Source organism: Cololabis saira, chromosome 17, assembly GCF_033807715.1.
Source record: "Cololabis saira isolate AMF1-May2022 chromosome 17, fColSai1.1, whole genome shotgun sequence".
Lineage (NCBI taxonomy): Eukaryota > Metazoa > Chordata > Actinopteri > Beloniformes > Belonidae > Cololabis > Cololabis saira.
The window spans coordinates 41,932,903-41,960,616 of NC_084603.1; the positions used below are offsets into that span (position 1 = coordinate 41,932,903).

At 41.3% G+C, this 27,714-nt stretch overlaps 1 protein-coding gene across 1 annotated transcript in view; it reads right to left on the reverse strand.

The window, feature by feature from the left end:
• The window catches only part of atp6v1ba (ATPase, H+ transporting, lysosomal, V1 subunit B, member a), a 52,256-nt gene extending 26,722 nt beyond the window's left edge, over nucleotides 1-25,534 (reverse strand). Inside the window, exons 1-3 of the mRNA XM_061745003.1 lie at nucleotides 25,325-25,534; nucleotides 1,666-1,721; nucleotides 1,130-1,228 (exon numbers count right to left, since the gene is read on the reverse strand). Of these exons, the coding sequence (XP_061600987.1) occupies nucleotides 1,130-1,228; nucleotides 1,666-1,721; nucleotides 25,325-25,430 (261 nt within the window). The 5' untranslated portion in view covers nucleotides 25,431-25,534. The remainder of the gene's footprint in view (nucleotides 1-1,129; nucleotides 1,229-1,665; nucleotides 1,722-25,324) is intronic.
• Between the last annotated feature and the right edge of the window lie 2,180 nt (nucleotides 25,535-27,714).

Consider the following 27,714-nt stretch of genomic DNA (forward strand, 5'->3'; position numbering starts at 1 on the left):
CCATGAGAACGGTAAAGGGAGAAGGGGGCATGTGAGGCACCCGTGAGTTGCGGACGTGAATGAGATCATCCTCAGACTGAAAGCAGTAGCGCTGGCGGAAGAAATGAAAATTGAACATTTTCATGGAGGTCTGTCTTGGTGCTTTCGCTTCATGAAACGGTGCCAGCGCAGCAGCAGCGCCCAGCAGATTACATGGAAAAGATGGAGAGCTTCCACTCCGACACATCACCGACAAACGCATCCAGCCCAGACACATCACCAACATGGACGGGGTGCCGCTCACGTTCCACATGCCGGTGAATCACACGGTGGAGTTAACGGGGACCCGTGCGGTGGATAGACGGGACCCGCGCGGTGGATAGACGGGACCCGCACAACGGGGTATGAAAAGTTTATTGTTGTGCTTGCCTGCCATGCTGATGGACAGAAACTATGGTGATTTTTAAAAGAAAAACTTTGCCTAAAGATGTTTCCAGCCGGAGTCATTATAAAGGCGAATGAAAAGGGCTAGCTGGATGAAGGGATGATGATCGAGTAGCTGAGGCAGGTCTATGTGCGGCGACCCGGTGGTTTTTTTTCACACATCATGCGTGGGCTAACGTGTCTGCTGGGACTGTTGTTCGGGCTTTTGCAAAAGCCGGCATCATTTCCGAGGGGCCGCACGGCACAGAAAGTAACTCTGACAGCGATGAAATTGGGACTGGTGCAGCTGAGTTAGCGGAACTCTTTAATGTAGAAACAGAGGATGAAGACTTTGAAGGGTTTGATTAATGTAAAAACTGAAATAAAATACAATCAAACTAAGTTTTGCTCCCGCTCTATTTTTAAATAAGCACACTTGTGTGCTTGTGTGTGTGTTTTGCGGCGCGCGTGTGCGCGCGCTCCGTGTCTGTAGACTGCGCCTTTTGGGTCGGTGCGCCGTATGTGTGTTTTAAATCCAAAAATTACACACAAAAATGAGGGTGCGCCTTTTCACACGGTGCGCCGAATGGTCGTGAAAATACGGTACAAAAAAAAACAAAAAACTAATCAAAAGCCAGGGAGAAAAAGTGTGTTTTAAAGCTGATCACATCAAGTGATTGTGCAGAGCAAACATGAAGCGGCAGCCTGGTTCTGCCCGTAGTCTCACCTGGACCACGGCCTTGCTGCCGATCACCTCCAGCACTTGTCCACTCCTCTTGGTGCCGTCTGGCAACGTCAGGTGAACGATCTCCGCATATCTGGGGAACTGGTCCAAACACAATCAATAACTGTCAACTCAAAGTGCTGAAAACACAGTAAACACAGAGTACTGATTTACACTCACACCTAAAAGTAATGAACTGACTGATAGATGAACATCCAAGCGCCAGCAGTTTCAAAACTCATTCCATCATCATGCTCAAACTAGAATTAAAGTAACTCTGGGACACCTTCTATTTCTTTTATTATTCGATTTGTGAAAATCTTAAAATACTTAAATTTCACTGTTTCCATTGCCCAATATTATTTTTTTTCGTAAAATCTGATGAAAAAAAACTGAAAAAAATGTAACTCTTTCAAATTTGTATTACATTAATTATTATGTCTTTGTGGTAGTAGATCTGTTGGTTTTTGGTGTTGAAGTAATCTGAAACACTCACGTAGGCGTGCACAAAAACACACACACAAAAAAAAGAATCTCACCTTCACATTATCCAGGATCACCAAAGGTCCATTTACCCCTGACACGGTGGAATATGCTACAGCGGAGAAGAGACACATTTAGTCAGGAGTGAAGACATTAAAAAGTCAGAGCACACAATATTTCCAGCGCCTTGGGCAACTGAAAGTCTCTAGTCAGGATTGGAATAAGACTTTCCATTAACCATTACAGTTAATAACAACATGCTGACCTTTTGCAGTGAAGCCTGAAAAGCTTTCATGCACTTCCAGGCCAAAATGTCAAAACCAGGGAAATGTCAAGAAAAATGAAAATGACTTGTCAGTTACAATTACACAGTCGTCTGGACGGCTCCAAACCTTGTAATGACGGCATTAATAAAAGGAAATCACTAATAAATGTAAGTGGAAATCTGTGTCCTCAGTCCAAAAATAAACTATGCTAACTGCAGAAAGAATGAACATAAAGTTCAAGTAAACCTATGTATCAAAAATGTCACAGAAAACACTGTACACCGTTATTTCCCTGACTTACTGGACGTTCTTGGCCTCGCCCTGCTAAGGGTCACCAGTGTTATGAAACTAACAAAGGCTAACACACGACTGCCATCTTTCACAGATTGTTACTGTATGCAGTAACAGTATGTGGATTGTAATTAGGGATGGGAATCGAAAACCGGTTCTTGTTGAGAACCGGTTCCCAGTGTTTCAATTCCTTTCCCTTATCGATTCCAGTCGGCGCGAATGACGTCACCAAGCACGTTGCGCAACGTGCGCATTCGTGCCCATTAGGAAAATGTGCCGACAAAGCGGCATAAACGCTCGAAAGTTTGGTTACATTTTACCAAAAAGGATGACAACAGGGCGACTTGTTGTTCTCCACAGCTGGAGACACCATAAGTCCAGAAAGATTGCGTATCCTTCCTGAAAAAGCAGATGTACTTATTTTTCTGCAAAAGAATTGTTAATTCTTCATAGTTGATGCACAGTTCCATTGGACTTGAGTTGATGGATTTGTCACTGGCTGATGTAGTTTTATTTTTGAGTGCTCAACTCAGATATCCTTTTAAAAAGGAATTTTTTTATTTCTATTAGAGAAGAATATTTATTTTATTATTATCTTATATTTATTTTCAAAACAAATATTTTTTTCTGGGGACCCCCTGGCACCATCGAGGAGCCCAAGGCCGGGGGCGTCTTAAGACCTCACTTGTATTTTTTTGTTCAAAGATATAAAACAAAGGTGATGCTAATCGAACTGTTTGTTCTCCTTTTTTCCAAATGAGAATTGATAAAAGAATCGATAAAGAATCGAATCGTTAAACCGAATCGAAAATAGAATCGGAAAAATCTTTTCAATTCCCATCCCTAATTGTAATTATGAAGAAATTCAGTCAGACCTTTGAGAAAATCAGAATCAACTAAAATATTTTCCAATAAATAAATCAGTATTTGGCAGCAACACAGGTTGGAATTGCTACTACAGAGTCTATGCAATTAACCCCATAGGAGAAGGTATACATGAAGGATATGGCAACTGATATCTAAGCCAACAAGAAACATCTGCTGAATCAAGGCTGGATTATGGCTCTGCATTAAATAAACGCAGAGCCTACGCCGTAGGGTAAGCGGCTACGCGGGAGTCTCTCCGTAGCCTACGCCGTAGCCTGACCTGCACCGCCCAAAAAAATGGAACTACGACCCAACGCAGACTGAGAGGACTGTGATTGGTTTGCTTGGTAGCAACGCATTTCTGGTTACGGTTCTCTCTCGGTCGCCATTGTTCACTGTGACCTGGAAAAGCCGGAAGCTAAACAAAGAATCAACTAGAGACGACGACGATAATAAAATTGTTGTAATTCAGCCACATTGGAGGGTTTTTGAGCATGAATCGCCTTTTCTTTTCTCCGGAAAAGAACGCAACCCCCTACGTCACGGCGTCACGGCGACGGCGTCACGGCGACGGCGTCACGGCAACGGCGTAGGCTCTGCGTTGCTTTAACGCAGAACCTTAAATCAGGCTTCAGTGTTCCAACAAGGATGCTACAAGTGCAAGTGTGTGTGTGTGTGTGTGTGTGTGTGTGTGTGTGTGTGTGTGTGTGTGTGTGTGTGTTGGGTCACTGCTCCCACAGTACCCCAGTAATAAGCCCAGATCACCTTAGCACACCTGACCTTAGATGCAACATCATGACTAAGCTGGATGCAGAAAGACTGATTCCTTACCATGGCAAAGAGACAAAGTACCTTCTGAAAGCCAGCTAGAAGATTTGAATGCAATGCTACTTATAATACCTACTTGGACCATCATAAAGATAAACAATGTAAAGTGCAACACAGCAGCAGTAATGGTTGGTTTAAAAAGATACAATATTTCATCTCTGAACTTTGGTAGGAGGACTGGGCACTACAATGATATTCTGCCACATCTGCAGCAACAATGACTATGTTTACATGCAGTCAAAATTCGGGTTATTGCTAATATTCCGGTTACTGAAACATTGGGAATATTCCGTTTCCATGGTAATTAATCATTCGGGATATCTGGATCAAACCAACGACGCACGGAGAACATCATGACACAATTCCCCTCATTTCAGCTTCTTCTTCCTGTATCCAAATTCAAAACAAATGTTGCTTTGCGCAACTTTTCTCTCACCTTCTTGTAAATCTGGCTATCCCGGTACTTTCTACCGTCTACAAATGCAGAAATGTTCATATCCTTCATTACATTTATGAAGTGATTAGTCTCCTCCTGGTCTTGGTTTCTCCGTGTTTATAAGAACTTCCTGGACTCAAAAGACCAAGATTCCTTGCGAACAGAGCATGTGCAGAAACCAAATTCCTGTTCCGTTTGATGGGGATATCCCGTTTGGCCTTTAGATGACAGAATTTTAAAAGGAGTAACCCAGGGGTCCCATTCAGGTTTTTAAAAACCTGAATATGAGCAAATTCGGGTTATTCAAAGGGGTTATTGGTGTTTACATGGCCGTGCAAATTCAGGTTATTGCCAATATTCGGGTTTTTAAAAAGGGTTATTGATGCATGTAAAGGTAGTCAATGTGGTGACAGACACAGCCTACTGCTAAGCTACTGAAGAGGTGGTCACTAAAACTAGAAAGTATGCCATTATTTGGTTGTGGTTTAGGTTTCAACGGTCTGATGAGCAGCACAAAAATATAATTTGTTCGGATCAGTGCCCTAAACCTCATCTCATCTCACCTCATCTGAGCTCCACCCCCGCGTACAGTATCGGTCAAAAGATATTTTTACTTTCGTTAAAGATTGATATAATCTCTGCAAGCATGATCTGAAATCTAGCAGACATTTCTATAGGTGCCAAGATGTTTGTAAATTTAGTTGAGAAATGAGGATTTTCCTCTGCTTGATATATGATGTTGCTACTTGGGTCCACATGAACACAGGAGGTCAGACTGGGTAGCGTCCCTGAACACATCAGGCTGAGGTTAGTTTGACCGTCCCTGTGGCTCAAGAGGTGTTGCTTCCACCTGCCTGCGCCCCTGCGCCCCTGAGCCCCCTGCGCCCCTGAGCCCCCCCCCCCCCTCTGGTCATCCTGCTGCTGCTTCCACATGACTGCTGTGTGCTGCTGACGTCCCCGACCCCCCAGTCTGGCCCTCGGCAGGAGGGGCCCCCCTTATGAGCCTGGTCCTGGTCCAGGTTTCTTCCTCCTAAAAGGGGAGTTTTTCCTTGCCAATGTTTGGCTTAAGGCTTTTCTCCCACTAGGGGAGTTTTTACCTGCCATTGTTTATGTAATAATTGCTCCAGGGTTTATGTTCATGTTCTGGGTCTCTGGAAAGCGTCTGGAGACAACTTTGTTGTATTAGACGCTATACAAATAAAATTGAATTGAAAATTGAATTGAATTGAATTTTTAACTATGGAGTTACTTGCTGGCTTTGATAGTCAAACAGCATACAGTATTGTATTTCTGTTATCTTTATAAGAACGTTTGACTTTTTGATCTGAATTAAATTTGACTAAGATATTTAAATCTGCAGTCATGGTTGGGTGGGGGGGAAAAAACAACAACTACTAACTAATTGTTTGATGAGGCAACGGTACCTGATTAATGGCATTTCTTAACATTTACATTCCTAGTCAGAATAGTTAAGCCTCATGTTGGCCCAATAGAGTTGTCCAGATTCTTTAAAAAAAACGCAAGAAAAAAACAAAACAGAACGGTTCAAGGTACCCTCTTACCTACAATGTGATGATTAAGTGCCTAGTTTGCTCTCTAATTTCACAAGGTAACAACTGCTCAATGGACTATACATTCATGAAATGTGAAGGAGCAACATTTCCCATTAGGTTTAGAAAACTTTCTCCACCCCTCTTTTTCTACTTCAGCTCAAGTGCAGCAGTCCCCTGGCTTGGCATGCAACAGCAGTATGGGTCACCCCGCAGCCTGTTCAGCTGCCAGAGCCCTTTGTGTACAAAGATGTTAATTGGTCCTAATCCGCCACTAGAAGCTGTTTTGGTAGCCTGACCTCGCACCCTGAAGGACACCTTGGTGTGAAATACTAAAGAGCCCATTGAAGTGCCAAAGAAAAGAGGCACAGAGCATTCCAACACAATTCAATTTCCCAGTTGAAAGAGGGGGAGACTCAAAGGGAGAAGGAAGGAAGGAGGGGGGGACGCTGGTGCTGCGATGGAGATGGAAGCGCATCATCATTCAAACAATCATTGAACGTTACAAAGCAGTGGATGCTGTGATGTGTAGACTCACAATCACATCTCGGCCTCTACTTCAAGGCATTCCCACAGTCCCACTGGAGATGGGAATACCAACTGTAAACCTAAAATCTACCGGTCCTCATCCCCACCACGTGTGGCCACAACCACACCCCCCAAAAAACATGTCAAAATAACTTAACACTCATGCCAATTTGTTACTTAAAGTTAATTTTAAGACATTAAAAAGGGTCAAACTTTCTCAAAAGGGAAAAAAAGTTCACAACGCTTACGCCACACAGATGAATATCTTGGCAAAACCCTAAACAAAAACAGCCACATTCCTACACTTCGGCTTTCTCCTTCATGTGTGCCTCCCTGTACCTTCTCTACTCCATTTTAAATTATTTCAACCCCAAAAATCAATCTATGTATTGAACTGTACTGTACTGTACTATGTTGAAAAAATCGATTTCCCAATTCTAAATCGATTCTCATATTAATTCCTAAAAATCGATTCATATGTCTAAATGTGTTTTTTTTCATTTTATTTATTTATGTATTTTTTTTTCCATCATTACATTACAACTTTTGGTTATTTTTTTGTTTATCCCCAAAAAAGGAATGTTTTGTTGGACACGAGAATAACTGGTGCCATGTTTTTGCCTTTAAATATGTTTAAAGGTATGAAAACATTAAAGTGTTAGGTTATAATGGCATAAATTGTCTATATTTCATTACTTTATATACTGTCTCGGGGTTACATTTGCAAAAAATGATAAAAACCAAATGCTCAAAATTAAAAACCAAAATAGACCGAAAATGGAACAAATAAAAACGGAATGTGGGAAAAAATAAAACCGATTTCATCCGTCTCTGTCCTTACAGCATAATTAGCTGCCAATACTTGCTGTTTAATCTCAATATAATACTAGTAGTAATATTTTGCATAACTACAGTCATATAATTCATGCAACAGCTCAAAAAACAGTTTTAATAACACTAACCCAAATCAATATCGGAATCGAATCAAATCTTGATAATCGATTCTGAATCTTAAGAGTCGGAATCGAATCTTGACATTTGAATCGATCCCCAGCCCTACTATGTACATCTTAAAGATGAGTTGCAGAAGCAAAGAGGAAGCTTGCCAACGGCTCGTAGGTAAGTGTCCTGTCCTCAAAGTAATTTCACATACACTGGGACATAATACATAAAACCTGTCTTATTAGTCTTAGCATGTCTGTGACAAAACATAGGACAGACGATGTAGGCATCTCACACATATCTACACATCCCTGATAGGATTTTAAGTTGACACAATTTCCTGACGTATGACATAATTATTCGTTTCAGTCAAAACAGAGATACAACACAAATGCTTTCTTTTCCACCATCTCGGTTCAGCGCTGCTTGGAACAGCTGGTTTTAGGGCGCAGACTCGGCATTAGGGCTGGGCGATATATCGAGTATACTCGATGTATCACAGCTTCTACTCTGTGCGATGTACAAAATGACTATATCGTGAATCAGTGGCAGCCTTTGGCATCAGGGGGCCCGTTTCAATATTTAATATAGGGCCCTATTTATTGCTATATTTGCCACCTATGTGTCCTGCGTCCGTGACGCATTATAAGCTGAAAGAACGCAGTAAACGCATCCATGCGTGACGCATGGATGCGTTTACTGCGTTGGTGTCATTAGAGTGGGCGGCAGCCGCTGCTGTAGTCGGTGCAGATGCTGGACCAAAGAAAGAGCTCATTTTCGGAAGACTACTGTTACCTTTCTTAATTTCCAGTCCTATCTCCGAACCGTAATTGGGAGAGCTGGTATTTTAATACGGTTTCTGGCTCGTTGCTGGTAACCGGCGGTTGTCTAGGAGTCCGGGGAAAGTGAAGGAAAAAAGGACGGAGGAAAAATACTGTCCGTGCAACGTCGCACATTTATTACAAACTTGTAAAGAGCAAACAAAACACGTGAGGGCCGACAACTGAAAGCTAACGGAAAACACACTGAAAAGTAACTGAACACGTGTACGGGTCTTCCACACGCGCACACCTGCATCTCCCTCTCTCTCTCCTCTGCTGCACCCACACGTTTCACACACACACACCCGAACACAGACACCGCCTTAAAGGGGACCGGGCTGGCCGGTAACACTACTCACAGCTTTCTTTTTTATATCTGCTAATTTTCGCGTTTCAGCACCACTCTGGTATGTTCGTTTCATTTTTCTTGGATGTTAGCTGGTTAGTTTAATGGCGGGTAGTGATTTATTATTGTGTCTTCCTTGCGCATTTATTTTTTTGTCAGTTGGGGGCCCCCTGGTGGCCGGGACCCGTTTCAACTGAAACGGTTGAAACATAGGTAAGGCCTATGTCGTGAATATTCGAGTATACATTGTCACGCATTTGCTTTTAGCCTCGGGCATTAAATTACAGGCTTTTCTCACCCTCTCGTCTCGTCTCTCCTTCTTTGAGACATAAAACAAGCACAACTTCAGATTAGGGCCTTTTTTGTGTCAATTGGAAACCATGAGTCTGAGAGAACCAAGATCACATGTGGGGTTCCTCAAGGGTCCATTCTCGGACCGCTTCTATTTAACATCTATATGCTACCGCTAGCTCAGATTATGGAACACCACAACATTTCCTACCATACTTATGCCGATGACACACAGCTTTATATTTCAGTGTCATCACATGACTACAGTCCCCTGATCTCATTGAGTAACTGTATTCACCAAATCAATGAGTGGATGTGCCAGAATTTTCTCCAGCTAAATCAAACCAGAAATGTGGGTGTAATTATTGACTCAGACTTAACTGAACTTAACTGAACCTAAATAGCCATCTAAAGTTTATAACTAAATCTGCCTATTACCACCTAAAAAACATTCCTAGAATTAAGGGGTTTCTATTTAAACAAGAAATGGAAAAACTTATTTATGCATTCATTTTCAGTAGGTTGGATTATTGCAATGGCATCTTTACAGGCCTTAACAAGAAATCTATCAGGCAGCTGCAGCTGATCCAGAACGCTGATCCAGAGTCCTTACAACCACCAGGAACCAGGACCAGGACCACATTACGCCAGGAAACTGGACCACATTACGCCAGGAAACTGGACCATATTACACCAGGAAACTGGACCATATTACGCCAGGAAACTGGACCACATTACGCCAGGAAACTGGACCACATTACGCCAGGAAACTGGGCCACATTACGCCAGGAAACTGGGCCACATTAGGCCAGGAAACTGGGCCACATTACGCCAGGAAACTGGGCCACATTACGCCAGGAAACTGGACCACATTACGCCAGGAAACTGGGCCACATTACGCCAGGAAACTGGACCACATTACGCCAGGAAACTGGACCACATTACGCCAGGAAACTGGACCACATTACAGCAGGAAACTGGACCACATTACAGCAGGAAACTGGACCACATTACAGCAGGAAACTGGACCACATTACAGCAGGAAACTGGACCACATTACAGCAGGAAACTGGACCACATTACAGCAGGAAACTGGACCACATTACACCAGGAAACTGGACCACATTACACCAGGAAACTGGACCACATTACACCAGGAAACTGGACCACATTACACCAGGAAACTGGACCACATTACACCAGGAAACTGGACCACATTACACCAGGAAACTGGACCACATTACACCAGGAAACTGGACCACATTACACCAGGAAACTGGACCACATTACACCAGGAAACTGGACCACATTACACCAGGAAACTGGACCACATTACACCAGGAAACTGGACCACATTACACCAGGAAACTGGACCATATTACACCAGGAAACTGGACCACATTACACCAGGAAACTGGACCACATTACACCAGGAAACTGGACCACATTACACCAGGAAACTGGACCACATTACACCAGGAAACTGGACCACATTACACCAGGAAACTGGACCACATTACACCAGGAAACTGGACCACATTACACCAGGAAACTGGACCACATTACACCAGGAAACTGGACCACATTACACCAGGAAACTGGACCACATTACACCAGGAAACTGGACCACATTACACCAGGAAACTGGACCATATTACACCAGGAAACTGGACCATATTACACCAGGAAACTGGACCACATTACACCAGGAAACTGGACCACATTACACCAGGAAACTGGACCACATTACACCAGGAAACTGGACCACATTACACCAGGAAACTGGACCACATTACACCAGGAAACTGGACCACATTACACCAGGAAACTGGACCACATTACACCAGGAAACTGGACCATATTACACCAGGAAACTGGACCATATTACACCAGGAAACTGGACCATATTACACCAGGAAACTGGACCACATTACACCAGGAAACTGGACCACATTACACCAGGAAACTGGACCACATTACACCAGGAAACTGGACCACATTACACCAGGAAACTGGACCACATTACACCAGGAAACTGGACCACATTACACCAGGAAACTGGACCACATTACACCAGGAAACTGGACCACATTACACCAGGAAACTGGACCATATTACACCAGGAAACTGGACCATATTACACCAGGAAACTGGACCACATTACACCAGGAAACTGGACCACATTACACCAGGAAACTGGACCACATTAGACCAGGAAACTGGACCACATTACACCAGGAAACTGGACCACATTACACCAGGAAACTGGACCACTTTACGCCAGGAAACTGGACCACATTACACCAGGAAACTGGACCACTTTACGCCAGGAAACTGGACCACATTACACCAGGAAACTGGACCATATTACACCAGGAAACTGGACCACATTACACCAGGAAACTGGACCACATTACACCAGGAAACTGGACCATATTACACCGGTTATGAAATCACTACACTGGCTTCCAGTGAGTCAAAGGATAGAGTTTAAAATCTTACTGTTGGTCTACAAAGACCTGAATGGTCTCGGACCAAAATACATGGTTGATCTGTTAGTTCATATGAAGCTCCCAGACCCCTTAGGTCAGGATCTACTACTACTACTGTCATTTAGCAGACGCTTTTATCCAAAGCGACTTACATCTGAGAGAACACACACACCAATGGCAATCATGGTTAAGGGCCTTGCTCTGAGGGCCTGAGATGTAGTTCTTGGGGGGTTGTTTTTTTATTTATTTATTTCTCTGAGCATTGTACAGTCTGACATTGTGGTAAATTGTGAATGCTTTGCTCTATCCTTTGACTTGTAAATACTCATTGTTTTGAGTGCTGAGCTCCTGTTTAAAAGTTGTTGTTTTTTTTCATAAAATCCTTCCCAGTTTGATGTGTACTAACAGTTATTTATCTAAAACCATTGCTGATGTCTTTCCCTCTTGGCATTTTGTTAACATATGCATGAATGCTCCACATCAGCAATGTGCCAAAAAGTCACATTTTTATCTCATTGTTTATCTGGGGCTGTTTTGCTTAATATTAACCCCCAAGTGGAATGAGATGATTTTTTTTTATTATGTATATCATGTTTACGCATGGCACATGATATAATTAACAGAGCAGGTCGTGACTTACATACTGTATGTCACTGTATAACAAAACTTATTAAGCCTCTTTAGCTCATATTTTTAGTTATAGTAACAGTGGAAAACCTGTTGTTTTGTAGATCGCTAAACTTTGGGCCAAAGTTGTATTTTTTACCTTGTAATATTGCTAGGCAAATATGGCTAGATTCCTAGATAAACCCATTGCCTTCAGTGACGAAAAGGTGACATATTTACTCAGCATAGTAGGCAGCATATTTTATCATTATATTTTAGACTTTTGTGGTCCACCAGTCCATGAAATGGAGATGCATGTTTATGATGCATCCATGTGTATTGATGAGTGAAAGCCTGAAAAAAAAACCCCAAAGTGATGATGAATAAATACAACATAGTTTCAGTCACACTAATGGGTAGGGGTGGGCAAAAATATCGATATGGCAATATATCGCGATACTTTTCCAGCCGATTCAATATCGATATTCAAAATTTGAATATCGATTTTTTTTTTTTAAATATTTTTTATCCCCGATTTTTTTCCCATTATAATCACCCAGTGCTCCTACCTAAGTGACAGTCCTGGGCATTGCCACTCTCTACCAACCCTGGGAGGGCCCTGCACTGAGCTCAGGTTTTATTTCACGTTTTATTTCATTTTATAATTTATTTTTTATATAACACAATTGCCTGTCCTTAAAAAATGAAAAATAATGGACAGAGGTTTATTTATTTATGGATTTATATCTATACTGACTGATCACTGTGCCTGTCCTTGGTTTTAGTTCCATCTTTCTTGTGTTTATTATCATTTGCCACATAATTAAAGCAACCTCATACTAAATTTAATGTGAATTTCATATGATGTAAATAATATGAAAAACATATACAAATATGTTGTAACTTTAGCTTGTATTGTTATAATAAAACATTGTTTTGACTCAGTTTGTCCCATGAATTGTCACTACAATCTGATGAATGTGCAACTCGGATTTTAAGATCCATCACTATCATCTGATGTACATATATACAACTCGGATTTTAAGATCCATCACTATCATCTGATGTACATATATACAACTTGGATTTTAAGATGTGTAATGCATTTTTAAATTTTTCGGTGAACTATGTAGAATATAATAATCGGGATATCGCATAATCGGGATATCGCAATGTGTATCGTATCGTGGCTCAAGTATCGTGATGCGTATCGTATCGTGGCTCAAGTATCGTGATGCGTATCGTATCGTGGCTCAAGTATCGTGATGCGTATCGTATCGTGAGGTCCTTCCCAATACCCACCCCTACTAATGGGACACTAATCCCCAGTCTGGCCCTCGGCAGGAGGGTCCCCCCTTATGGTCCAGGTCCCCCCTTATGATCCAGGTCCTGGTCCAGGTTTCTACCCCCTTATGATCCAGGTCCTGGTCCAGGTTTCTACCCCCTTATGATCCAGGTCCTGGTCCAGGTTTCTACCCCCTTATGATCCAGGTCCTGGTCCAGGTTTCTACCCCCTTATGATCCAGGTCCTGGTCCAGGTTTCTACCCCCTTATCATCCAGGTCCTGATCCAGGTTTCTACCCCCTTATCATCCAGGTCCTGGTCCAGGTTTCTACCCCCTTATCATCCAGGTCCTGGTCCAGGTTTCTACCCCCTTATCATCCAGGTCCTGGTCCAGGTTTCTACCCCCTTATGATCCAGGTCCTGGTCCAGGTTTCTTCCCTCCTAAAGGGGAGTTTTTCTTGCTACTGTTTGGTTTAAGGTTTTTCTCCCACTGGGTCTCTGGAAAGCGTCTAGAGACAACTTTTGTTGTATTAGACGCTATATAAATAAAATTGAATTGAATTAATGAATGTACTAATGAAAAACTTAAAGGTGAACTATTATGGCATTTAATGTATATTTTAAACAGGCCTTGAATGTCTTAAAAACAATCTAAAGCTTGTTTTTTCTACATAAATCATAAATCCAGCCTGTGGGCCCTGTCACTAGTTTTACCGCTTCTAACCTCTTTTTCTGCGCCTCATTTTTAGGGAAGGGGGGGTATGATAATGAGGCTCTGTGCTGATTGGCTCCCTGAATGACGTGCAGCAGGGGAGGAGAATAAACCCTCGCTCCGCCAGAGCAGCCCGAGCCTGTAAATTGTCACAACACTGAATTTTCACAAATGGAAACTTTATTGTTAAAAAAATAAAATATGAGTTGTATATAAATAACATTTATGCACTATTTAAACCGGATCTACCGGGCGGATGCTGAACGCTGGCCCCGGAGCCACGGCGGGCGCCCGGGAGCAGCGCTGCTGGAGCAGCGCGCATCACCACGGCTTTAACCAGGGAATCTGACCGGTTCCGACCGGCCGGGACCGCAGGAACCGGCCTGGACTGGTAGCAGGGACTCCCGGGGACCGACCAGCGGAATTTCAGCCGGATCTGCCCGGCGGATTCTGCGCGACGGGCGCCGCAACCCCACGGCGGACGCACAGATCGGCTCCGGAGCGCATCCGCGGCGCATCACCCGTTACCGGGGATCAAACCGACAGATTTCGATGAAAATCTCGGAGAGTGAAGCTGGTCCGACCTGGGACGGACCCCCGAGGACCCAGCTCCCAAACCACCCGGGAACCTGGATGATTTAACCCGGATCCGCTCCGCCGCGGCGCCGCGTCCGACTGGCTGAAGGAAGGACCGCTCCAGCTCCGTAGAGAGCTGGTTGTGGGCGTGGTTTCAGCAGCAGAGGCTGAACCTATGGAAATGAGCGCCTATGGTGACGTCACCATAGGCGCAGATTCAGAATGGCTCAAAAAAAGGTCACGTGACACTGGGGGACTCTGTCCGGCGGGGGTCAGAGACCCTGCAGAAATTCATGGTATTTTGTCTCCCCTGTGCTGGCAGGGTGAGGGGAGACCACTTTATATATGTTAAAACAAGAAAAAACTTGTTTTTCATAATAGGTCCCCTTTAAGGTCAATGAGGCAAATACCTGAAAATCTCCAAACATCAGTTTTACTTGGTAGATTTACTACAGCCGTGGTTAGTTAGTAGATTTGTTCGAGCCTCATCACTGAAGTACCCAGATTTAGGGTGATGAAACAACTGAATGGGGAATTACTTGTGTTACTCAATACATGTAACTCAAGAAGGTTTACTTCTCTAAAATGACCAGTATTTGTTAAGATGAAGATACAGGGAGCTGAATTATGGGCGGTCAAAGAACAAGTGTACCTTTCACAAAGATCTGCTTCTCTTCATTTAACAGACAGAGACGGTATCAAATCCTTATCCCACATTTTGATGTCTTTTCATTAAAAAAAAAAAAAGGATGTCAAACGCTGACGGGAGCCTTTTTTTTTCTATTGACAAGTCAGTTGCTCAAGCCTAATTAGAATCTGGATTATAGAAGTGTTTCAAAAATAACATTGACTTTATAGAAAATTACTTCCACAGTGACAGATGAGACATTTGTTTATCGTGACTACATTATTACCAATAATTAAATCTTCACAAAGACATATAGTGCCATGCTCCTTGTCTTTTCATAGCTCTAGATGACAGAATGCACCGCTAAAACAAAGCCCAGACATTTCTTAGGCTAATAGCTTTTGTTGTATTTGACATGAGAGAGACAAAGACCTTTTAAAAGAAAGGACTACGACTGATGAGAAATATCTATTTGTTTATTTTCACACTCAGACTCTGCATGTTATTTCAATGACTGCCTCTCTTAGAGCACTGTCAAATCAATAACGGTAGTGAAAAAGCAGCTCCACACCGTGATCTTATAGGCCCAGGCTAAATAAAGTCTTTGGATTAAAGCAAACTACAACTACTTATTGGCATTATGTAGGAAATCCCAAAGAGATCAGTTCTACATTCTGAGACAATCAAAGTCTATTGTCTCAACTACAAGATGTTCAACGACACGCACAAGAATTGTCTAAAAAAAATTTTATCCAAATGTTTTACTCTCAAAAAAAAAAAACCAAGAGCTTTAAGTCTTGATTCTTTATAATCAGACTGCGTTAATTAGTAAATGAATAACAGAGGGAGAGTGACTTTTCTGGCTTCCTGTTGGCCACTGACTACGTTTACATGCAGTCAAAATTGGGGTTATTGCTAATATTCTGGTTACTGAAACATTGGGAATATTCCGTTTACATGGTAATTAATCATTTGGATATCTGGATCAAACCAGCGACGCACGGAGAACATCATGATGCAATTCCCATCATTTCTGCTTCTTCTTCCTGGATCCAAATTCAAAACAAATGCTGCTTCGCGCAACTTTTCTCTCACCTTCTTGTAAATCTGTCTATCCCGGTACTTTCTACCGTCTACAAATGCAGAAATGTTCATATCCTTCATTACATTTATGAAGTGATTAGTCTCCTCCTGGTCTTGGTTTCTCCGTGTTTAGAAGAACTTCCTGGACTCAAAAGACCAGGATTCCTTGTGAACAGAGCATGTGCAGAAAACAAATTCCTGTTCCGTTTGATGGGGATATTCCGTTTGGTGTTTACATGACCTAATATTCAGGTTTTAAAAAGGAGTAACCCAGGGCTCATATTCCGGTTTTTAAAAACCAGAATATGAGCAAATTCGGGTTATTCAAAGGGGTTATTGGTGTTTACATGGCCGTGCAAATTCAGGTTATTGCCAATATTCGGGTTTTAAAAGGGTTATTGATGCATGGAAACGCAGTCACTGTCAGAAGGACTAAGACTGAGTTTGTGGTTTGTGGTTGCCTTTGGACATCCCAAACAGCCGGGCCCTCCGAAACTGGTGTGAGGACAAAGGACAGTCCGGTGTTATTCCAGCTGCTAATACAGCTTCCCGTTTTATGTAAACCGTTCAAGATCACACAAGTACCAAATGTGTGGGGACCGAGAGAGATAGGTCAGACGGAAACAGAAAAACAGACAAAGACAGATGGAGAGAAAAAAAAAACAAAGACAGACTGACAATGAATAAAAGTTGGCATTAATGATGGAGGGGAAAGCTTACAATTGTCAAATTATTTCTTCTCTAAGTTCTTCCCTTCAGGGGTTGGCACAACAGATCATCTGTCTCCATCTTACCCATCTTCCTCTGTCACACCAACCACTTCCACATACTCTAAACACATCTATGGCGCTTTTCCACTAGTACCTACTCAGCGCGACTCGACTCGCCCCGGTTTTGTGCTTCTCCACTACGGGTCTAACGTGCCGAGTTGATACTTTTCTGTAACTACTCTGCCGAGGTTCTAAAGGCTGAGTCGGCTGTATCTGACATCATCACACTACAGGCCACCGATTGGTCGGGGGGTTGGAGTCAGACGTCTGAGTCAGGAGGAGGAAATCAGAGAAAGAGCGACTCGCGGCTTCTTCATTTTATCCGACAGGCAACGGCAGCAAAAGTCTGTTTCATGATCCAACTCTGAGGTGCAGATGTTCATAAACCTGGTGCTGAGGAGAGAATTAAAAAGGGATGTAGACGGAGATAATGAACGACCAGATCCACCAGGAGCTCTGTCTCTTCATAGCTGCTCACGGCTCCAGCTGACTTTTCAGCAGCACCGAGACAAACTAACAAAAAGAAAAAGCGTTGCCACTTGAAGTTTCTCTCACTCTCATTTTTTTACTTGATGTCGAACACAAGTCACAGACACACAATCAAATAGGTCACAGCAGCTTCGCTCCAACCTCCTACTTCTGCTCTGGGTATGGAAGAGAAACGCGGGCAAGGCGAGTGGAGGCGAGACGAGGCGTGGTGAGTAGGTACTAGTGTAAAGCCGCCACCAGAGATCTTCTCTTTTTCTAATCTGGGCAGCTCCGTCCCCAGCATCCTCCTATCCCTCCTCGTTTCCAAGCCATCTTAATGGACCCTCACAACATCCTACCCTGCCTGGTCCTCTGATGTGCTCATCCTTGACACTACTCCAACCCCCACCTCACACACCCAACTTTGTGCTGTGGCTCCTGAAGATTTACAGTCAGGTAGCGCTGCTTTCAGAGAGAAAAAGAAAAAGAAGGTTCTGGAGCCCTGGCCATGCACATCTGAAGTTTTCAGCAAATATGCGAGATTCTCATTCGTCTCTTATAGCACTTTTACACTAGTACCTACTGGACTCGCCACGCCTTGCCCTCGTTTATTTTTGATACTCAGATGAGAAGTAGGCGGGTTGGTATTTGATTGTGTGATCTAAATGAAGACAACAACACTAAAGATGTAGAACCTGGAGGAGATGATAGATGTGCTGCTGGGTAGGGATGGGCGGTATGGACTAAAAAATGTATCACGATAATTTCCGGCATTTATCCCGATAAAAAAAATACCAATTCAACTCCACCTTTTCAACTATAAATCTATCTCGCTCTCAGATCCGCCATGTTTGTTACACAAAAACGTCATCGACAGGCTTGCTTGCTTGCTTGCTTGCTTGCTTGCTTGCTTGCTTGCTTGCTTGCTTGCTTGCTTGCTTGCTTCCGCGAGATGACAAATTCTTATCGTGAGGAATTTTTTTGACGGTTTATCGTGAACGGTAAAATATCACCCATTCCTACTGCTGTGTCTGTGGCTTGTGTTTGACAAAGTTAAAAAATGAGAGTGAGAGAAGCTTCAAGTGGCAACGCTTTTTTTTTTGTTAGTTTGTCTCTGCGCTGCTGAAAAGTCAGCTGGAGCCGTGAGCAGCTATGAAGTGACAGAGCTCCTGGTAGATCTGGTCGTTCCTTATCTCCGTCTAGATCCCTTTTTAATTCCCTCCTCAGCACCAGGTTTATGGGCATCTGTGTGACAGAGCAGACTGTCAGAGTAGTTTCTATTATTGTTTTCATGAGCAAACGAAGAGGCAAGTGTTGTGAGTTGGATTTCAGTCCCACAGAAGGTGCACATTCTGTTGCCACATGTAATTTAACTACTTGTGTCTATCCATGCAGATGCAGTAATTTGGGAGCGACCATGATTGCCTGAAGGGAGCTCTGATTGCTTTATGGGGAGCACCTTGTGTATATTGTAGTTACAGGGCTCCAGACTGCGACCAAATGCTCGCATTTTGCGACCAAAATTTGAGTATGTGCGACTGAATTTCATGTCCACTCGCACACGTGCGACCAGTAAATTTGCCAGTTTTTTTTTTTTATTTATTTTTTTTACACGTTAAACGTGGAAGGAGTGCCTCAATGAACCCCCATATTTGCAGGCCAATGAGTGTGAAAGGGAATGAGTTGGGGGATCTATTTATTTATTTATTTATAATTTTTCGTTTAATTTCACCAGCTCAAAGCAGGTATTACGCCCGGACCATATTTAATGAGACACAACTCGCTGCCGCCGCGGCGCGCACATAAAGTTAGAAGAAAGAGGCGGCGGGTATGTTTGGTTTTAGTAACATCATGCTCAGGCCATGAGTCTGCAATGGCCCATGACACATAGCTCAGTGCTTAACTTTTATTTTTAATCCACTCTATATTCTTCTGGTTGTTCTCCGATATGTCCCCCCTCTAAAGCCTGATTTATGGTTCCGCCTTAAATCGACGCAGAGCTCTGCGTTGTTGTAACGCGGAACCATAAATCAGCCTTCACCCAGTACATACATAGGTTTCTCTAAACATCTGTCCCCGCTACAGTTTTAACTAAAAGAAAATGTGCTCCAATACAGCAGGTCTCATAATTTTATTTTGAACACTGCTTAAAATTAGCTTGACACAAATGAAAGTTAAATTTTAACACGTGGGAAAAACACCTAACCTTTTAAGTGATGTGTGTTGTCAGGTGTAATGGCATTTTTAGGTTAGAAATAAGAATATTTCTTGGTAAGATCCTTAGTTATTTGAGTGAAGGCAGTGAATTTGGTCGACTGGTGTAAGTTCAGGGTTTTAGTAAAGACACAAGTAGGGAAATGTTATTGGCCAGTACCCCCAATATTTGTACATTTGTTAAGTACATTAGTGTTTAACAGTTAAATTCATGGCTGAAAGGTTACTAAGCACTTTGTTACCAGGCACTTTTTTATCATGTGAATGTATGTTTTTTTATATATATAATGACAGCAATGGTGCTGTCAGTTTACTTTATGTTGCGGCATCTTTAAAAGTGCACAATAAAATGTAACACTACATTTGAAACAGCACATTGTGGTAATTCATTAATCTATTATGAAATACGTATTACTAATACACTGAAATGTAGTAGAAATGTAAACATTTGGTTAGCGTGTCGATAAACGATGTGCGCTCCTAAAATTTCTGATTGTGCCCCTAAAAATTTTCAGTTAGGGGCTACTGTGCTCCTAATGAAAAAAGTTAGTCTGGAGCCCTGAGTTAGTTTGTGATTTGCTGACTGCTTAGCCAGTGGTGGACTCAGGAGCAGAGATAAAGGGGAAATGATTCAGTACATTCAGTACAGTATGGGGCTGCCATGGGGAGAGGTTGCTGCCAACACCTCTGCTTAATTATGATTTCTGTTTTTTGAGTTGCTTTGTTTTTGTTTATAGACCTAAGTTGTCCAGGCCTGGAACCACATTAAAACTTTAATTTACATTTGCAAGCCTGCCTCCCGACTGAAGTCATTTAAGGGTATTTTCTTACTGACAAGTAGCCTTTTACAATCCACTCTGCAACAATCTGCACCTCAGAGTTGGATCATGAAACAGACTTTTGCTGCCATTGCCTGTTGAATAAAATGAACCAGAAGCAGCGAGTCGCTCTTTCGTTGATGTCACCTCATGACTCAGACGTCTGACTCCAACCCCCCGACCAATCGGTGGCCTGTAGTGTGATGATGTCAGATACAGCCGACTCAGCAGCTTAGAACCTCGGTAGAATAGATACAGGAAAAGTATCTACTCGGTAGTTAGACCCCTGGTGGAAAAGAACCAAACCGAGGCGAGGAGAGTCGGGCTGAGTGGAAAAGCGCCATTAATGTCCATCTCAACTCATCAACAAAAAGGGCTGCTGCATTTTTTTTATTGTGTTTTATCAGAGGAAATGGGTCTGCAACAAGAAAATTATAGTTTCAGAAGCCGGGTGGTCAGATGTTTTAACAAATGTTGCATCCTCTGCTTACAACTAACATTAGGAAACAAGACAGGGGTACAACCTGGACAGGTCACCAGTCCATCACAGTGCAACACACAATCATATTCACACTCCAACTTCCATTCTTAACCATGAAATGCCCTTAAAATTCCTTATCTGAATGTGATGAAAACGTTTAAACTACGCAAAAGTTTGTCTCCTAACAGAAGAAAGGATTTGTATTTTTTTTATCTGCTAATAAAAGGAATGATGCCTTCTCTATAGGGCTGCAACTAACGACTATTTTAATAGTCAACTAGTCACCGATTATTGAAAAGATTAGTCGACTAATCGGATAATTAGTAATTTTTTCTTAAACTTGGTATGAGGTTGCTTTAATTATGTGGCAAATGATAATAAACACGAGAAAGATGGGCACTTCAATGAAAAATAGATATTTTATTCAACTTTGCTGCTGTTCATACAAAAAGTAAATAAAAAAACCAAGGACAGGCACAGTAATCAGTCACTATAGACATAAATCCATATATAAATAAACCTCTGTCCATTATTTTTCATTTTTTAAAGACAGGCAATTATAAATTATAAATTAAAATAAAACGTCTCACATTTTTTCTCCATTAAGTGGGTGAAATGGGTTCTGGATGGCAGGACGTTCTCTGGGTTGAACTGGTGTATCATTTGTTGAAACTCGTCAGCATCAACCATGGAGAGCTGCTCATATCCAAGATCAGCTGCAGGATCAGTGAGGGCAGTCACCTGTTGCTACACGTCTGCTTCTTCTGCAGAAAGGGGTCCATGGTTGCTCATCTTCGGACTGCATACATTTAATTTAAAATACTTTTGTCAGGCACAGTCAAGCATAATGTTAAAGCTCTCTTTTAAAGCCAAAATACGCTTAATATCTTACCAAGGCGAGTCCGTTTCGTTCAACTGTCAGAGGTGCTTTCTCTTCAAATGCTTGTGCATTACAAACATGCTCCCGTGATAAGCAAGGTCTGCTTTGCAAACCTTGCAAATAATCTTTTTATTCGCCGTATCCAGGCTAAAACGCTCAGAAGTTTTGTTACCCGCAGCTGCGCTGAGACGCTGTCGTGCTGCGCGGCTCTCGGCAGAGATTGTATGAGGTGAAGTGAGGTGAGATGCCTCACTACATTGGAAAAAAACGTCTGGTGACAATTGTCGACAATTTTGATTATCGATTTTTGTCGACAACATCGACGAATCGCTGCAGCCCTACTTCTCTATTAACCACTCGTGTGATGTCCCAAAGACATTAGGGACGGGTGGCCCTAAGCTTCCTGCCTTTCACTGACTGTTTATTTTGCAGTCAAAATTCAGGTTATTGCTAATATTCCGGTTACTGAAACATTGGGAATATTCCATTTACATGGTAATTAATCATTTGGGATATCTGGATCAAACCAGCGACGCACGGAGAACGTCATGACGCAATTCCATATTGGGGTTTTTAAAAACCCGAATATGAGCAAATTCTGGTTATTCAAAGGGGTTATTGGTGTTTACATGGCCGTGCAAATTCAGGTTATTGCCAATATTCAGGTTTTAAAAGGTTATTGCTGCATGGAAACGCAGTCACTGAAAAGAAAACAGAGGTCAGTAAAGTGGTTCAGTACTTTGTTTCAGCTGTTGCACTTGTTATATTTTGAAATGTACCATCTGTAATTATACCTTGCCTGCCATCTTCCCCAAATTCTCTCAAACTGAGAAAGCCATTTCTTACACACGGCTCCTTTAACGTTATTGCTGCTGCAAGATAAAAAAAATCATATGTTTGATTTGTACTTAAAGGAGCATGAGGCTCCTTTTAAGAAATGAGACTCTCTAGCGCCACCCTTCACCACGACGGCCGTTGGGGGTACTGCAGCCAACAGTGAAGCCGGCACGGGAGAACGGGGAGAACGTGCATGCAGCGTCATGTGACGTCACATCCACAGGACAGCGCGGGAAATTCCGGCCCGGAATTGCAGCACATTTTGCAGCACACAGCCTGTTCAAGGCAACGGAGAGATACACTAGAGGAAACATTCTTTTTGGTTTGGAACGCTTCATCTGATATTATTACTAGAAAACTTAAAACGTATACGAATTTTTTTCATGAATCCTGCCTCAAGCTCCTTTAAGATAAATACTTTTGAAATTTGAATATAAACCATAAAAGACAGGAAAACTAACTTTTATACGACTGGACTGATGCGTTTTTAATACAAAATGTGTATAAGGTTTTAAGGCTGAAATTTCCGAGGTTATGAATGAATGAATGAATGAATGAATGAATGAATTAATGAATTAATTAATTAATTAATATTTATTTCGATACATTTGTAACCAAAAGGGTGTAGGTAGAAGAAAGGCTTATATATACCTACCCTTTTTACTGGTACCTTACATTGGTTACAGCAAATACAAAAGAGCACAGCTCAAGAATTTGAAATAAATTATCAGTTAACTCAAATATCCTATTATAGCAAACATAAATAGCACATGGCTCAAAACCCCAAATAACCAACACAAATTTCTAGATAATAATCTTATAATAATCATAATAGTTCTATGATGAATTGAATTTTTTGAATTTTTATTTCAAACATGTATATTAAATGAAAAAAGAATAATAAAAAGATGAACATTTACATCTTCATATTCACATGTTCGAAAAAAAGGAGTAGGAAGAAGCGTAAACATTTTCCTAGTTCCTACCCCTTCATAACTCTATGGATTTACATTATTGCTATTATTATATCTACACAATATCCATATAAATATAATCTATATAAATACTACATAAACATGCCTATTATTACATAATTATCCATATAAGTATATAGACAATATAAATATTACATAAATATTATATCAATATCTAGAAAATACAACTATTATATACATCTATATAAATATACACTATATAAACTACATAAACATTCCTATAAATATATATGTGCTACATACCCAAAAAATATATAACATATATTACATAATTTTAACTATCCCTCTCAACAGATAATATATACCGTACTACATAAATGTCCACATAAATATCTAAACATATCTTAAGCAAGTATAATATACAATTTTTCCTTATTTTATTTGTTTCTCACACTCCTCGTTAACCCATTTCCTCTTCCATATACCTGTTTATAAATCATTTTATGTATTTCTTTTAAACAGATTTATGTTATTACTTTGTTTCATTTCCTGCTCCAAACTGTTCCACAGAGTCACTCCACAGTTTGATATGCACATGCTTTTCATTGATAATTATAATAAAACTTTTATTCATTTATTTTTTTAACTCCAGCTAGTAACCTCATGTTCCTTAAAGAGCCACCCGTGCATGAAGTAACACTCATGTGATCTGGTCACATGATGATCATCCATCTGTCACCTGCCAGCCTTCTACACACTTAAATCACCCAACCTCTCCTTAATGGTGCACCAGCTTGTACTTTTATGACAATGTCGAGTCGTTGTTCCCACATGAACGATTAAATGTCTGATCAGTTCATGAAAAAAAACCAAAAAAAAAACCGTAAGCCTAAACTATGGTTCTGCGTTAAATCGACAGCGTAACCTACGCGTACCCTACGTCGTAGGCTCTGCGTCGGTGTAACGCGGAACCATAAATCAGCCTTAACGCGGCTCTTCGTTCATCAGCTGACCCCACACTCGCTGATCCGCTGTTATTTAGCTCTGCAAGACTGCAGTGCTCGTGTCGGTGAATTCAATGTGTAAAAAATAAATAAATCATATAGATATTACAAAAAGAAAATCGTAGTATTTCAAGGCATACCATTTAATAACCAACAGAAAACTTGATTGCTGATTGCATATGATAATGATCGTGACCAGATATTTAGCTGCAGTCTGTTCCTCACATGATGCGTTCACGGGCGGTGGGAAGAAATGCTGACGAACAGTCAGCATTTTTCCTTCAACATTTTCAACACTGAACAGACAATACACGAATTGAAAAATCTTCCATGGTCGGATATTAAGCGATTTTATTAATAATAATCGAATCTGTGATTTTTGCCGATTGAAATTCAAGGTGACCTGATCCCGCATCGTATTACAACAAGTACACGGCTTAAGATGCTGGATATTTTTCCCCAAGGTTTGGATTTTAATAAAAATGACATTTTGATAGTATATTATGCCCTTCAAGACTTGAATAGATCACAAAGTACCGTGTACTTAAATTATACAAATGGTATTTTCCATCGTCTCTTCGTTATGAATGCAACACTAAAGGCTGCTTTATGGTTCCGCGCTATACAACGCAGAGCGTACGGCGTACCTTGCGCGTCGCCGTGTAACCTACGCCGTAAGCTCTGCGTCTATTTAACGCAGAACCATAAATCAGGCTTCAAACCTTGACGCCTCCAGCCTGCTAACGGAGCTATGTACTTACTCAGCCTCGGTTGAGAGATGTAATTCCTGGTCACGGCCTGGCCGTGGGTTCTCGCAGCTGCCAAGCCGTTCACATCCATAGCTCTGTTTGCCACCAGTGTTGCCATGATGATAAAGAAGACCAGAGAACGCCTGCGATGCTCGGTGTAGTTTGCTAGCTGCTACGGAGCAAACTGACAGCAGACGCTGGTCACGTGACCTGGTCATGTGACCGCGAGGAACCGGAAGTGCTGCTCACAGGGTGCTCGCGCGCATGCGCTGATTCTCAAAGCCTTTATTATCATTATAATCATTACTCGAGTTGTAAAAAAATATATATATCAGGGAGGATGGTGTATTTTATCATATGGGGACAGATAATTTGTGCTGATTACAAATAATATAATATATTACAAATAATAGCAGTGACCAAAACACCTGCAGAAATACTGCAGGAATGACATAGCAGCAGTTAAATGCAGCCTTCTGTAAGCTTTAAATATCCACTGGGCTTACATCAAATACATCAAAACACAACAATAAAAAACACTTTTCTGAACTTATCAATATGACTCTGTCCTTCACAGGATAAGTAAAATGGATCACTGCAAAAACTCAACATCTTAACAAGAATATTTGTCTTATTTCTAGTTCAAATGTCTCATTACACTTAGAACAAGACTCATCACTGGAAAAAACAACAATTTTCACCTGTTTCAAGTAGATTTTCACTTAAAATAAGTATGAGAAGATAAATATTGTCCCACTGGCAGATTTTCCTACTTATTTCAAGTGAAAATTTACTTGAAACAGGTGAAAATTGTCAAATAAGTTATTTTTCTGGTGTTATTTTTCTGGTGATGACTCTAAATGTTGAAATAGCAGTAAAACCACATTCATTGATGAAATGACATAAGGGATGGAAAGGGGGAATGGCAGTTTTACAGGGGGGATGATTTGGACCGTTTTTATTTCAGGGGGGATGATTTGGACCGTTTTTATTTCAGGGGGGATGCCATCCCCCTCATCCCTCTTCATTCCCTCTCAACTCCAGTACTGATTATAATGGTATAATGTGATTAGGCAGCAGCTCCATAAAAGTGCACATATAAAAAGACTATGTAAAAAACAAAATAAGAAACAGGAAACATAAATATATATATATATATATATATATATATATATATATATATATATATATATATATATATATATATATATATATATATATATATATACATATGAGTGAAGAATATTGCACATAATGGAGGAAGAATATTGCGCAGTGTGAGGTAGCTTATGAGTTCAGAAAGTTCACAGCTTTGGGGAAGAATCTGTCCCTGAGTGTGTTAGTTCTGGTCCGTATGGACCTGAAGCTCCTGCCAGAGGGAACAGGTCGAAGAAAAAAAATGCAAAAAGAGGTGATGAAAAAAGCGTGAATTTTAAAAATGGTACAAACTTGTCATAAAAATGTCATTAAACAGATCCACATTTATTCATTTTTTCACAACCAAACGTTTAGGACTTGCAAGAAAGGCTTTAGGTGAATGTGATTATCAGAAATAGCTGAAATGGAAAAAAAAAAAAAAAAAAAAAAAAAAAAAGAATAATGATAATGTGATAAAACCAGTGGTCAGTTCATTTGATTACCATAACCAAAATGATCTTTGAAATTGTGTGGTCCTAATATTTACAAATCACTTCAAATTCATCTAGCATCAAATAGCATTTAGATCATAAGGCAAATCGTGAGCGAATCGTAGACTGTGAATTATGATTGATTCATTTATTTCTAAACAGGTCTGAAGGCTTAAACCCTTTTTTATAGATGTCAGAATGAAGGAACAAATGTAAATATCAAATATGGCCCTTCTTTTGTTTGCGTCTGTTTAACATTTAACCTATCTGAAGGTCCACTCAATATTATGTGGATATATTTTTCTTTATTTGTAACGCATAAGTTAGCATTTAATTATATGTTGTTTTCAATGTCAAACTAGCAAACTCAAATTCCCTTACTTTCTTGAATTGATCTGTAAACGAAGTCACAAAAACAGGGATAGATAAGATGAGAACAGCAAAACTCATTCAGTCATACAATCTGTTTTGGAAAAGGACCAACTTGAACATGGGCTAACTTTGGGTCATCAAGTGGGGACCACCGGTCATCGATGTTTCGCTCCTTTAACCATAGGACATCGACCGGTGGCGGAGCGATGGCTGGGATTTCTCCCTGCCACCCCCACTGACGCCCTAGGTGTTACTTGGCCCCCCAACTCCTCTTCCTCCGTAGCCACAGCCAGAAGCTGCCTTTCTTGGCCTCTTCTGCCAGCTCCTTTGCTGCTCTGCGACGGCCGGCTCCTGTGCACCCCAGGTCTCGCAGCAGACGGGAGGTTGAGGAGCCAATGAAAC